Below are 15,169 nucleotides of genomic sequence, written 5' to 3' on the forward strand. Positions count from 1 at the left end.
TCCCAGATTAGCCTTTAAAATCCACAGATGCTTATCAGGGACGAAACTCTTCGCTTTTATATAATTTTTCGTTTGAAGGAAGTCTCTTGTCAACGAAAATCAACTTTTGGCGGAAAGTGTCGCCCCTGATTAGCTTGTGCAGACTGCTCTGGCTATTCTGGGATGATACTACGCACATTCATGTAGCCCAGTTTTCCAAGAACGAGGCTTGATTCATGCTCCATTTTGACTTGATCATCGAATATGACCTTCAAGGTAAAAACAAAATCCACCAATACATGTTCAAGTTATGAAGTGGAAAAAGCACTACTTTGAAAACAAAATTCATGCATGTTGACCTTAAAGTATCGCGTGCGTCAACTTGTCTCACATAGGTGAACAAGTAATTTTACATCCTGCAACGCATGGGAGAAGTAACCACTGGGGGCTGACGAGGTCAAAGCGTAGTCCGTTTCGCTACGACGTCGAGTATATGTTTTACTACGAAAACATTGTTTAAATACACATGACATCGAGAACGGATTAGTCGAACATTGTATTTAAAACATGTAAGATTATGATTTTGTAATAGCAAAACTCTGAATTTAAGCACAATGTCATTTCATAGGTCTGTTACATCAAATTATAATCCAAGATGTGTCTGGTTTATGCGGTTAAACATGAAATATACCGCTGATTTATCAAACCGAAGTCAAGTTTCACTTTAAAAAATGCAATTAAGGTTTACAACTGTGTTTAATTGACACAATTTTACAATTTCCATATTGATCTATGTATTGTTAAGCCACTGGTGTGTTTAGAAATGTGTAGGGTGACCCAGTTATCAGAAATAAAGGCTAAATATTATTATAAGGCATGATCATGTCTCTGACAGTATACGTATATGCCTCGCTACGACAACGCTTTAGCGTGCATGCGTTTCTCACAGAAGACGTATTGGTTATCTCTCAAAGGCAAAATAAAGAAAAAAAAAATAATACAGAGTCATGGAATGGCTGGATATTTCCTTTGAGACAGAGGTAGTAACAACGGCACAACATGATCCGAAGCGCACAGTCGACATGGTAATGCACATTATTATGATATAATTACATTCACGACTAGGCCAAAGGAAACGATTAAAATCGAAAATCCATATATAAGATGACAGTTGAGAGTCGAGAACCTAATGTCGTCGGTCTCAATAAAAATGACGCATCTTCCCCTTGTGACAATCCCTTATACGTTCATTTTGATAGAGACCGACGATAGGTTTTCAGCATACGGTACTCTTTAACAAATGACATTCGATTCTCGTTATCCCCAACTCGCTTATCTCGAAACTCTGCTTATGTCAAAGTAAATCCCATGTCCCAACTTCGATCATTATTTATCTCATACGGATTTTGATTTTTACATTGTATATATCAAAGCGATTTTCTTGAAAATCGGTTATCGTCAACTAATTTTGAGGTGAAGTTCATGTTCGTATACATGATTGTACCTGTAAAATCCACACCTGTAACAGCCGTAAGGTGTGGAAAGTAGGACCCCAATGGCACAAATCCGCAATTGCATAATCAATATATTGTTGTAAAGGTGTGGCAGTGGGTTTCTGTCACAGGTTATTGTTAACTGCGTACATGACGGCCGGTAAATTTACCTCGTGTTACAATGCGGTTAAGGCCCAGTCTCACTATGATGCCGGCGGAGCCCCAGTGCGTGATCAGGCATCTACCGGGATGAACCGGGGCCCTACCGGGATGAACCGGTGCTCCACCGGGATGAACCGTGGACGACCGGGGCTCCACCGGGAAAGTATTAAAATGTTTAATACCTCCGGGATGAACCGGGAGTCACCGGGAAGGACCGGCAACGACCTGCGTGGCACCTGGAACAACCGGGACTGTACCGGGAACAACCGGGACGGCACCTTAGCTCCACCGGGGCCCAAACACACCCCGGCAGAGCTACGGCAACGCCCCGGTGGAGCCCCGGTGAATGCCGGCAGAGTCCCTTTATAGCTACGTTACATAAGTAAACCGGTGCTCTGACGGTACCGTCCCGGTTGTTCCCGGTGCAGTCCCGGTTGTTTCCAGTGCCAAGCCGGTTATTGCCGGTCCTTCCCGGAAACTCCTGGTTCATCCCGGAGGTATTAAACATTTGAATACTTTCCCGGTGGAAACCGGTTAAACCGGGGCGTTGCCGCAGCTCTGCCGGGGTCTGATGCCGGTATAACCCCGGTGAGTGCCGGCGTAGTGACGGTTTACCGGGGCTCTGCCGGGACTCTGCAGGCTTTCACCGGGTTCAACCTTTTCGTTTGGATGTTCATGCGCACAGTGAAGCACGGCATCTTTTGCACTGGGAAATGGCAGTCTGCAGTAACTGCAAATTGCATGTGATATGTCCCGAAATGGATACAGAAACTTCGTTGAGCAACCTATACATTATATTTGTACTTCGTTGCGCAACCAATACATACTCTGTGCGAAACCTTTACATAAAGCGACTTGTAATTTCCTTCGAAACAAAGCATTTGAATAATTAAAATATATGTTTTTAACCTGTTTTGTACTTTAAAATGTGTAATGTACACTGAATCAAAGTAAAATGTTGTTTTATTTAATTTAAGTTACCGTAATTGGCTATTTTAACAGAATAACCACCTTATGCATTTCTTCAAATCAAAATAATTCGATTTTAGCTCAAAATAAACTTAAAGGTTGCAACTACGCGCATTTGTTATTAGTTTGTTATTGAAAATAAGTACCTACAATTACTGGATGTTCCGTTCTCTAATCCATAAACACCAGAAAATATGAAACTCGCCTGATTAAGTAGTGTATTTACACCATGTTTTCGTAGTAAAACATATACCCGACGTCGTAGCGAAACGGACTACGCTTTGACCTCGTCAGCACCCAGTGGTAACAATCCGGATAAGTGTCTGGACAGACGGACGGATAGACTTAATGCAGCGTGATTCCAACACAACCCCAATCTATTAATTTGCAGCGAAGGGTATAATAATTTAAGTTAGCAATGTCAATACCGTAGTAGTTTAATTTAATGTTTAAACCTTTTTTAATTCTATTGCATCGAAAGCCTCAGGCTTATTGGAGCGCTATCGAATCCGTTTCCTGGGCCTAGAACCAGTATTTGGTGTGTTTGGTGAGATCTAGAGAACGCGCCACAGTGGGGATCGAACCCGTGACCTCCCTGTCGCTAGGCGGCCACCATATCCATTACACCAAGGCGACCTTAATATTGTATACATAAATATTTGACAGAACATGTACATGATATAAATTAACTTAGTGAATAGACGAAATGATTGAACAAAGTTTTATTCACACAGTGTGTAAAATTTTAATTCATATTGTTTACCATAGCAACTCCAATGTTATTAATTGTTAATAAGCTGAGCATACACAAAATAACACAAAAAAAACACGTACATAAAAGCTTTATTGCTATTTGCTTCATAATAAATGCGCATGATACAATTTTTTCCAGCTATTTGCAAAAAAATAAGATCACATAGAAAACAGAGATTTAATATCTGAATTTTTGACATGAATATATTTTATCTCTGTGTACAATATCCATGACAGTAGCAGCGAATGCACACAACAAGATAATACAGTTGCTTGTGAACCAAACTCCAAACATATCACCTCACAGAATCTTTACATGTGTTCAAATTGTTCTGTCATTTTGTCTTGAGCCTCATATAATAACTGAGTCTAAAAAACTTAAAATTACCAAATTAAAATCAGCTTTGAAATTAAAAATGCAATTTCAATGCTCAGTATTTCAGTCCTGGAACAAAATTTCAGTTTATGATCAACTCATGATAACCCTTCACCACTTAGATACACATTTTGAATCGCTTGCAGTCCCTTAGAAAGTTAAATTTAATAAATTAAAGACCTTACTTACTAAATTCAAGTTTAAAGGCTATATTTCCAAACCTTTGATACAATTATTTTAATACATTAAAACAAACATAAGGATCAATCATTTTTTATCAATACATCAACTCTGCATACTGTACTCTTTTTATTGATGCAAGTGTTTGTCACTGAATTTATTCATTTGACATTTCATTTCATTTACAAATAGAGTATACACTAAGGCTTAATTTTTTTCAGCAAGTAAAACTAAATAAGATTTACAAAATATCAAGTTTATCTGTCCATTACAAGTTCTTTCACTCCCTTCCAATGCTGGACATTTCTAGTTAATAAGTCATGGTCAAGATTGACATATTTACTTGTTGATTAATATTAATTCCACATTTCATATTAAAGAGAAATGTGAACAAAAAGAAGCAAAATAACAATGAGAATTATAATTATACTGAAAAAACAATATTGTTAATGAGCAATAATCAGTTGAAAATTTAGGACAATACTAAGTGTTTGTCACTTAAAAAATCGAAAAATGTAATAAATCAAAATGTTGCTGTTGTTTTTGTTGAAATTGCTTCAGGACTTCTTACATGAAGTAAAACTTCAGCCACGAGTCTCAAACAAGGAACCATGCATTTATGGATTTAGTTTTTCTTCATGCAAGGTTTTTCCACAACGCTGCTCATATAAGTAAATGTTATGACTGAATACTTCAGGTGAACGTCATTCAATTTTTTTCAGACAGAGTACATAGTTGCCCAAATAGGATTCTTTCTGTTTTATATTGTTTATGGTTATAATATTAACTTTCAAGTTCCTATGACTAAATCTGTAAGGAAGGCATTGAATGCCATACTCCAAAATACTCGTGCATACAAAATTTCCAATAAGTGTTTGTTTATTCGTCCTTTAAATGAATGGAAACAAAGAAACATGTGTTTGTGTATGTTTATCTTTCAACCGAGAACAAAGGAGATTTTGTTAATACAGGTTTCAGCTCTTGAGTGCCACATCGCGGGGTCGGTAGGAGATGCCTTTGTTCTTGAGACTTCGTACCAGTCCTGGGGGGAGCCTGCCTGTCACTGATAGGGCATAGCAACCTTTGGTGAATGTACCTGCAGACAAGAGTGAATTTTGTGTAATACATGTATACTAACCTACAAGCTGAATTATCTAACTGCATCATTTGAAAACAAGAGATTGCCAAGCAATGTTGTTCCCTACCGGTCAAACTCCACCATTGTCAGTAAAAAAAAAAAATAATTATTTGTTGCCATAGCAACCAGAATTCTTGACGTCGGAACAAAATGAAATGATGTGCATAATCTCCATATTGCCATCTATCCATGTTTCAAGTTTCATGAAAAAATATAAAGAACTTTTAAAGTTATTGCAGGATCCAGAAAAGTGTGACGGACAGACTGACAGAGCCAAACCATAAGTCCCCTCCGGTTTCACCAGTAGGGGACAATAAGTGTTTACATAGACACTGTAACACAAAGTTTACTAAGTATTTGTTTACAAGCTCACTTAAGTTCATAAGGCTCAGAGACTCAGAGTTTGTTAATTTACTATGGCCTACAAATAAACAAATAACTGAAATGCCTTATCATTAACAAATGATATATCCATTTTAAACAAATGAGCCTCTCCCTCGGAAAAACGGGCTTAGTGCATGTCCCAGATTGCCTGTGCAGTTAACACAAGTTCATAAGAGACGACAATTTTCCACTGTAATGTTATTTTACGTTTAAAGAAATTCTTTTTTTAGCAAAAATCCAGTTTAGAGTAAAGTGTTTTCCCTGATTAGCATGTGGGGACTGCACAGGCTTAATTGGGACAACACTTAATGAACATGCATTAAGCCTGATTTTCCCAGAGAGAGGCTAAAATGCGGACCGGTACTTGTTGCCTATAATATTAAAGGAAAGTCAAATGAGTAAAAATTTCTGCACATTATATTTAACAACCTGGGCAACATGGACCGTTTAATGTTCCACCCCTTGACTGACATTCTTAATTGTAAAGTGAATATTTAAAGAGACTTCAGAAGTATTTGCCAATCTCTTCTTGGGTGTAGGAACAAAGAAAAGTCTGAGAGCCGAAAAAATGTACTTCTGAGTTTGATTCAAATCACTCTTAAATGTTGATTATATAATTAATAGATTGCTTAAAATGTTTTATTTAAATATCAAGTTAGACTAAAAATGAGAGTACTTTTAGAACATTGCAAATTAAACAATATACTAAATTTGTAGACTTAAATCGGTTGGTGATTGCTGGCCCTAGCTGAATACTGTACCTATTCGTTGCCATTTTGCAACCCAGCTGTCTTCAGGACCCATTAGAGCCACCAGGCTGAAATGAGCAACAACAAAACTGCATTCCAAAACGCTAAAAACAAAGTATAGCTACCTTAAAAATATTCTGCAAAAAAATGAGCTGCAGTGTGTTTTATGGCCTTGGGCTATCATAGTGAACTGAATTTTGAAATGCAGCATATTTTGAAATTTCAAAAAAAGTTTGCAAAATTAAATATCAAGAATATTCAATAAAGTTATTTTACAAAAGTGGAAAGAAACTTAAAACGTCTTGGTGTCAGAGAATTTCTTTTGTTACTATCTATTTACTGCAACACCATTCATTAGTAAACATATCCGATCTTTTCATGATGAGGAAACCTGACTTTTAAGGAAAAAATATACCCGTCAAAGTTGTTGCTAGTTGTATCGTACACTGCATCTGAATTGTTCTTCATGTGAAGGTATTCCTCACAGTTGTCACAACCATCCATCTCAAACTGTTCAAATGTCTAAAAATAGAACACACCCATGAACAATACATTGTAATATAGTTAAAGATCTCACCAGAATTTTAAAATAGTCCTGGCACTCCTAACTTAGAAAAGTAGGAAAAAGAAGCATAAGTGATACTGTCCATGTAACAACAAACATGATTTTTGCATGCTTTACTTGCAGAACAAAATAATAACCATGATGAGCAAGTGTATTTTAACAATATATATATATAACAAGAGATGTGTTTGTCAGAAACACAATGCCCCCTACTGCGCCACTTTGATTTTTTTTAAATCATTTGGCAGGTACAGATAATTATCTCCCTTTAAAGCTTATTACTTCCCTTGGTTTGGTTTTTTTTTACCTTTCATCTTGAAGGATGACCTAGACCATGTTTCACTACTCAAAATATGCAGCTCCATGAGATACTCATGCATGCCAAATATCAAATTGCTATTTTCAATGTTGCAAAAGTTATGGTCAATGTTTAAGTTTTTGGACGGAAGCAAAGACGGACTGACAGTTCAACTGCTATATGCTATGGGGGGACATCATCCTACATGATACAATAAGATTCTCATGCCTTCTTTAAGTTGATCAAAAACGCTAACTTAATATTTTACAAATTAACATCATTATTAAACGTATAATTTACAGCATATCTATTCTTTGAATTTACAACAGCACCCATACAAAACATTTTTGGTATTAAAAAAACTATTTTTGTGAAGAAATTTACATTATTATTATTTGTTGTTGAATAACTTTTAATGCAGCGCTTCTGCTTGCTTTCAAAAGTTGGAAGTCCTGACTTCGAAGCCTCAACTTTCGGATTTTCCATACAGAAAGCTTGAAGTCCCACTTTTCATTTGGTATTTTTGAAAACCCTACTGAATGTGTTGATGGCTGGAACCAAATGTGTAATTCGCTGGAATCAAATATGTTCCACCTCTATATTTAATCCAATAATCAAGTATTATTATCATTTCTATTTTGAAAACCAAAATATGACCAATGTTGACGATGAATTTGTTAAAGAATTTCATAAACCCAAACGTCCGCCATTTAATGCAATGAATATGAATACAAAGTGAAATGTGGGATTGGGGAATTCCCATTGAACACGCTTGTATCACATGATGGCATGAGCAAGCATAGAGCACCATCATTCAACGACTAAATGTAATGTGACCGGGAATTTTTGAGAATACAAAATCTTCTTTCTGTAAATTAAACCGAGTACACTAACATTCCGGATTGAGATATAACATGTCAGGACATTTATGCATGTGTATGCATGACCGAAGTCATCTCAAAACCCGTTATTCACCTAGGCTACCTTATTTCATTTTGTGTTATTTCCATGTTATACATGGGTATAAAAACTCTATTCAATAAATAAGTATTTTCAATTATGTATAATCAAATGTTTTATCCGACAAGCATAACAAGGTTTAATTATTCCCGTAAAGTAACGCAAATTCTAGCCACAAATAAAAATTCCCCATGTATGTAGTGTTAATTCTTAGCAATGTTAAAAAGATTTCGAAAATTAGACTTTAAGTACAACATCTCGTCTTTCTTTCTCAGGGAAAGTGTGCACTAACATATTTGATTGCTGAATAAAAACTTTGTAGTGTAGAGAACGCTAAGATATTTTCTTTTGGTTACAAAAATGGTAAGCCTTTTTTAATTTTAAAATTGTTTCTCTAACTAAAAAGTTATTTATACTGTATGCAAAGCGCTGAAGTTGTTGGGATAGTTCAGTTTTGATCTGAGACATGTACAGTTATTGAATACACCTTCTCATGGGGTTGACATGCATTCGGCCTCCTGAGTGCTGATTGGCTAATGCGATTACTAGTTATAATTTGATTGGCATCTGGAAAAATCAATATTGGTATCTCGCTGGGAAATTCATGAAATGCAGTAGCTCCTAGGCGGAGTTAACCGAGTAAATGACCAGATTTTGTTCAGATTTGTACTTGCTGTGTATTAGAAAACAGGGTACATGCGGATTATCTGAAGTCCTAGGGACTTTCATCATTTGTAAAACCCAATAAAGGTAATAATGGTAATGGCTATAGAATATTTTAGAGTTTATATAACTTTTCTTTTTGTTCATATATCTGTTCAATACGTACAGCAAACAGAATATTTTTTTTCTTGTACTATTGCACACTTCAAGTGTAATATGAAGAATGTCTTAATGAATAAAGAGTGGTAATCTCTAAGACGAGATAAGTTGTTTCTATATTGCTTATAAATGACCCTTTCATGGTACAATTTATTTACACTACATACAGACAATATTAATTAACATTGTTACATTTGGGAAGAAACATTAATTTTCAATTAAGCTATAAAAACATGTTAGCAGGTCACAGGTAATTATCAGAACATTCTATTTATTTGCTGCAACATGAATTTTAAAATAAATACCACAATACCAACAATATTACATCTCTAATTTTAAAACCTGTTGATCATCAATTTGTCCACAATTTGTCTTCATGACATAAACTATTTTCTTGTTGATTTCCATCAAAATGCTTCTTCACCGATTAAAATGTGTCCATATAATGCCTTTAAATGCCTTTTGTTGATAATGGATTTCTTTTTTCAGCATATTTTGGGTACAAGACACAAAGCAATCTTTTACTTGGCCATTAGTCATGCAAAACCTGTTAGTCTCCATGACTCTTGCTTGTCAAATTTATATGTTTCCTGTATTTATCAGATCCTTGGCCATAATTGAATTTGATGATCATGTAATGATGTATACATGTAGTGGGTGTGACCCTTTATGTACCAGTCCCTTTATGTACCAGTCCCTTTATGTACCACTTTGAGACTTTATGTACCACCTATATATTGTGTAGGTGTTGTCCATTCATTCATAGCAGTATGAATGGGCATTAATTACCTGTGCAAATACAAGTGTTGATTGAGTAAAATTTGAGTAAAACAAATATTGTGTACTATAACATTGCAATTCATTGTACTGAATCATTTATTTCTTGCTATCAGAAAAGTTTTAAAAATTTGAAAGATGTTAAATAAAGCTGAGTAACTTAGTAACTCAGTTCTTACTAAGTAAAATATTGCAGAATTAAATGTTGTATCTATTTTGTTATTGCAATGCATAATTTAATGTTAAGAACCAACAAAAAGTTAAATAAAACTGAGTAACTTAGTAACTCAGTTCTTACTTAGTAAAATATTGCTAAATTATATGTTACATCTATTTTGTTATTGCAATTCATAATGTAATGTTAAGAAACAAAAATTTCAATCTAAATTTGAATCTAAACTGTAGCAAATTAAAAAATAGAATTATAATTGGAAATTCTTCACAGAAGTAGTTATTTCTAATATTTCTAATTTTGTTGCAATTGTAAAGAACCAAAAATTTGAATCTTAAAATTACATGTTAAAATTAAACAAGAGTTCCGCGGTCGGAGATGACCGCATTGAAGCCGGATTTTTTATTTAAATGACAGGAAAGTACCTTTCGTGTTTTTGTCAATGCAATACTTAAATTACTGAAATATTGTTCAAAGGTCAAAATGAAATGTAAGTACTTTTCAAGGCATGAGCAAAGTTTGAGATTCTAGGTCCAAGCATACCAAAGTTACAACAATTTTAACATTTTAACATTTAAGTTCACAGTGACCTTGACCTTCAAATGAATGACATTGAAATGAATGACCTTGAAATGACCAGTGGTCATCTAAGTGTGCTTGCAAACCTTTACGTCAAGTTTGAGATTCTAGGTCCAAGCATACCAAAGTTATAACAATTTTAACATTTTAACATTGAAGGTCACAGTGACCTTGACCTTCAAATGAATGACATTGAAATGACCAGTGGTCATCTTCTAGTACTGGCCAATCTTTATTTCAAGTTTGAAGACTCTAGGTACAAGCATACCAAAGTTATAACATGAAATAAGAACTTTAACATTTTTACATTCAAGGTCACAGTGACCTTGACCTTCAAATGAATGACCTTGAAATGTCCAGTGGTTACTTACTAGTTCTGGCCAACCTTCATGTCAAGTTTCAAGACTCTAGGTCCAAGCATACCAAAGTTATAACAACTTTAACATTTTTACATTCAAGGTCACAGTGACCTTGACCTTCAAATGAATGACCTTGAAATGTCCAGTGGTTACTTACTAGTTTTGGCCAACCTTCATGTCAAGTTTCAAGACTCTAGGTCCAAGCATACCAAAGTTATAACAACTTTAACATTTTTATATTGAAGGTCACAGTGACCTTCACCTTCAAATGAATGACCTTGAAATGACCAGTGGTCATCTGTTAATCCTGGCCAACCTTCATGTCAAGTTTGAAGACTCTAGGTCCAAGCATACCAAAGTTATACCATGAAATAAGAACTTTAACATTTTTACATTCAAGGTCACAGTGACCTTGACCTTCAAATGAATGACCTTGAAATGACCAGTGGTTACTAACTAGTTATGGCCAACCTTCATGTCAAGTTTCAAGACTCTAGGTCCAAGCATACCAAAGTTATAAGAACTTTAACATTTTTTATATTGAAGGTCACAGTGACCTTGACCTTCAAATGAATGACCTTGAAATGACCAGTGGTCATCTGTTAATCCTGGCCAACCTTCATGTCAAGTTTGAAGACTCTAGGTCCAAGCATACCAAAGTTATACCATGAAATAAGAACTTTAACATTTTCGAGCACGCCGCCACCCCGCCCGCCCGACAACATCAATCTATAAGCCGAGATTTTTTCGAAAAAAATCCGGCTAAAAAAAATTCTCAATATGAATTAGAATTGAAATTTTGTTCATAAATTGTTTTATTTCCAATAGCAAAAATAAAATGATAAAGTTAAAATGAAATGAACCTTATGCAATGGTTACAGTATCTCTAATGAAGACTAATGACACTGTCTGGTGGTCAACAGCTCTACATTCCTCACCTATGCCAGGTGTGAAATGTCATGTTTGTTGAGTAAACATCCCAAACCAAATGGGTCCTTCTTCAGAAGTGACACATTCCTCAAATAATCAGACCAATTAACAACAACATTTATACTTTTATTTAATTTTAAATAACAATAACATAGTCCAGCACATAATCTCATAATACTTTTTCTAAATCATATCATACATTTTTATTGTATTCTGTTTTATTGTAATTTTAATACATATATAAATACTTAATACATAAAAGTAGCACATGAAAAGCCAAACACATTTATCATCCACAAAATTGATAATGGAATACTTTTATTTGATTATTGGCAAACAGTACAAATGAAAATATACATAAAATTAGCACATGAAAAGCAAAGAGCATTAATCATTCAAATCATTAGAGTTTTTTTTCATTTATTGGTAAACAGTACAAATACAAGCATACATTGTAGTACAAAAAATAACAAATGAAAAGTTCATAAAATAAGGGGGTTTATTTTATTTTTTCTTTAAACAACAGTACAAATACAAACATACAACATAGCACATGGGAAGCAAAGAACATTTTATTAGATTTTACAAACATACATCATAGCACATGGGAAGTAAAGAACATTTTCCAACTCCAATATACATAGTTCATGTCACACTTCTTTTCTCTTCATCGTTACTATTCATCCTCATCCTCCAATTATTGTGTAAGGAAAGACAATGATTTCTAATTTAAAATGACACTTACTCATCCTGTATGTGAGGTCTCTCTCTTATGTCTCCATGGACATTGAACGAATTATCTTGAATCCCGTTGACTGCATGGTCTGCTGGTTCGTCGGCAGCGGGTTCTGCTGGTTCGTCGGCAGCGGGTTCATCTGCAGCGGTATGGTCAAGTACGGCAGCAGGATGTTCCCGACACTGGCCGCAAGACCAGGGAAGTTCAAGCTCCTGCCTCACCATCCGGCGATATTGTCTGAGGGTAATTCCTGAAAATAAAATAAAAATGAATTCATTTAATGTTCAAGTATTAAATTAAATTACTCTATTACTGTGACAAAATGAAAAAAAATTGTTATAATGACATTGTAATAATTTAAAAAAATTATGTTTTTTCCCTTTTTTGGGGCTAAAAAATGCTTTTATTTCATACAGGATTATATAATAATTTAACTTAACTTACCAGTGTTGCATCTCCTGTGCAGCCATCTCTCACAAATATCACACGAAATAGCTTCATCATCGTCAATGACATTGGTACCACAATCAATACAAGAATAAATAATGTCTGCCATAATGTTGGTATGGTTTTACATATTGAATTTCACCAGCATATATACACACTTTAACAATTGAGCAACAACACTTACCTTAATTACTTGAAACCTGTGAAAACTTTCTCTTTATCCTCTCTTTGATTTTGTAATTGAAAATAAACCTGATAATTTTATAATTACATAGGTACCTAATAACTTTATTTATACCACAAATAGACATCCTTTGATGACACCACCAGTTACATTTTTTGTAAACATGATTAAAGAAGGAATTTTTTTGATTGTTCACAGTTTGAAAATTAAGGTCATTCTCTAAACATGATTAAAAAAGGAAATAATATTATTTTTTACAGTTTAGTTAGACTTAGTTAGGATAAGATAGTGACAAATGGATTTTAATAATATACTTTAATTTCAGGTAAGAATATGAATCATTTATTACTACTAGGGCTAATAAATTATACTAAGACAGTCACTGACACACAAGCTGGCATAAAATATAATATATGGCAATATATTAGTCTAAATTCATAAATTCATAAATAATATGTTACAAAATACATTTCATTATTAACACACCTTCATATTAAACCATATACTATTTATCTCTATATATTATATATATGGTACATAAAGGGTCAGATAGTGGTACATAAAGGGGTGGTACATAAGGGGACTGGTACATAAAGGGTGACATCCACATGTAGTTATGCAGATGATCCCTAACACACTTATCAGATGTATTATTTTAGTTGAAACATGTGATGTGATAACTCTAAACTTGTGTGGACATTTGTTTGAGTAAAATTTTTTAATTAAAACTATAGTAATATAAACACACGTGTATCATAGTCTTCAGTCATACACAAAAGTTTTACCAAATTTTTCCAAACAACACAATGGATTTCCAGGTTTTCATAATAAAAATTGTAAGCTATTAATCGGTAAGATTTTTTTCTTACATCATTATGTATTGAATGCCCATGATAAAAATATAAATATAGTCAAAAAATCTATAAATAAACGTATCCGATTTTAAGGTGTCCGAAACAACTTCCATTTCGTCGCACACAATTAATTTGATCATATTACCTTCACCAATGAACAAAGTAAGCAAGCACGAAGATTTCTCAAATCTTTTGGTACTGTTTCGACGGACATTGTTGGTTTCTAGTGTAGATTTCCGTCAGATATACGACATTCAAACAGAATATTGTTCTTTCTTTCTTTTTTCCGGAAGTAAAACTAAGACCATCATAATACTTAAGTCACACAAAAATTTTAAGTTTTAGGTTACATACTAGTATAATTCTTTTTTTGCATTATACTAATGTTAACGTGCTTACTGGTAATCATAATGAAGTAATATGATTATAGGTGCTACCTAATTTACGGGCAAAAGTTTTTTTTGATAACCATGTATTCTTAATAAATATATGGACATGATTGTGTTCAAAATATTATAATTGTTGCAATAATAAGGTAATGCATCCAAAAAAATCAATCTTAAAACGAGTTAAACAATGCAGGGAATCACGTGGTCAGAATTGAGAAAACATGGCCGCCGATGCCTCGATAAGATGCAAAATTTGAGTGTTTAAACAGGTACATCTTCCTTATTACTTACTTGTTTTTAATCGGATGACGCCTATCATAGGGCCAGCCGGACGCGGTTTCATCGTGTATCAACCGTTTCCCTCTCGTTGGTCTGAGTGTGGAGATTACTCATGGAATATTTTGAGATTTTCTGAACCGTCAATTGCTGTTGTACACGGACTGCCAATAATATAACTGTTTTCACACTAATTAGTACTGTTTAAGCACCAGTTGGTCGTGCGGACGCAATAAAACTGGCAAAACATGGATACATCGATTGCTAATGGCGTTATTTTCAAGGTAAAGTTGAGTTTCGATTGGTTTTGACGATTGCTGTTGAGCACGCACATGTCTGTTATACACGGACAACTTCTAGAACAACTGTTGTTGAACACGCACATGTCAAGGAATAGCGTTTTCTCCGCAGAATAAGTCTAAAACAACGTCGCATTGGCATGTTCTGTTACATGTAGCGATACATATCTTATGTAAACGCACTGAAAATGTTAATTCGTATACGAAATTGGCTATCTGGATCATCAATATTGTATTTTCAATAGGAATTTTTTTGCTAGCCTCTTTCGGTGTAGCCGCCTTTTGTAATGGCTTGCGAGTATTTGAAAAATGTTGCTTTTCCTCCAGACAGTTTTATTT

The 15,169-nt window shown here is 34.5% G+C and overlaps 1 protein-coding gene across 1 annotated transcript; it reads right to left on the minus strand.

Annotated features, from left to right (window-relative positions):
• Positions 1-3,428: 3,428 nt before the first annotated feature.
• On the minus strand, positions 3,429-14,181 carry LOC127842041 (transcription elongation factor SPT4-like). Its single transcript, XM_052371357.1, has 4 exons — positions 14,012-14,181; positions 6,599-6,705; positions 6,196-6,251; positions 3,429-5,008 (listed from the first exon to the last, which is right to left on the minus strand). The coding sequence occupies exons 1-4, from the start codon at positions 14,078-14,080 to the stop codon at positions 4,887-4,889; spliced, it is 354 nt and encodes a 117-aa protein (XP_052227317.1). The 5' UTR covers positions 14,081-14,181; the 3' UTR covers positions 3,429-4,886.
• Positions 14,182-15,169: the final 988 nt, after the last annotated feature.

The sequence above is a fragment of the Dreissena polymorpha genome, chromosome 8 (assembly GCF_020536995.1).
Source record: "Dreissena polymorpha isolate Duluth1 chromosome 8, UMN_Dpol_1.0, whole genome shotgun sequence".
In the NCBI taxonomy this organism is placed as follows: Eukaryota; Metazoa; Mollusca; class Bivalvia; order Myida; family Dreissenidae; genus Dreissena; species Dreissena polymorpha.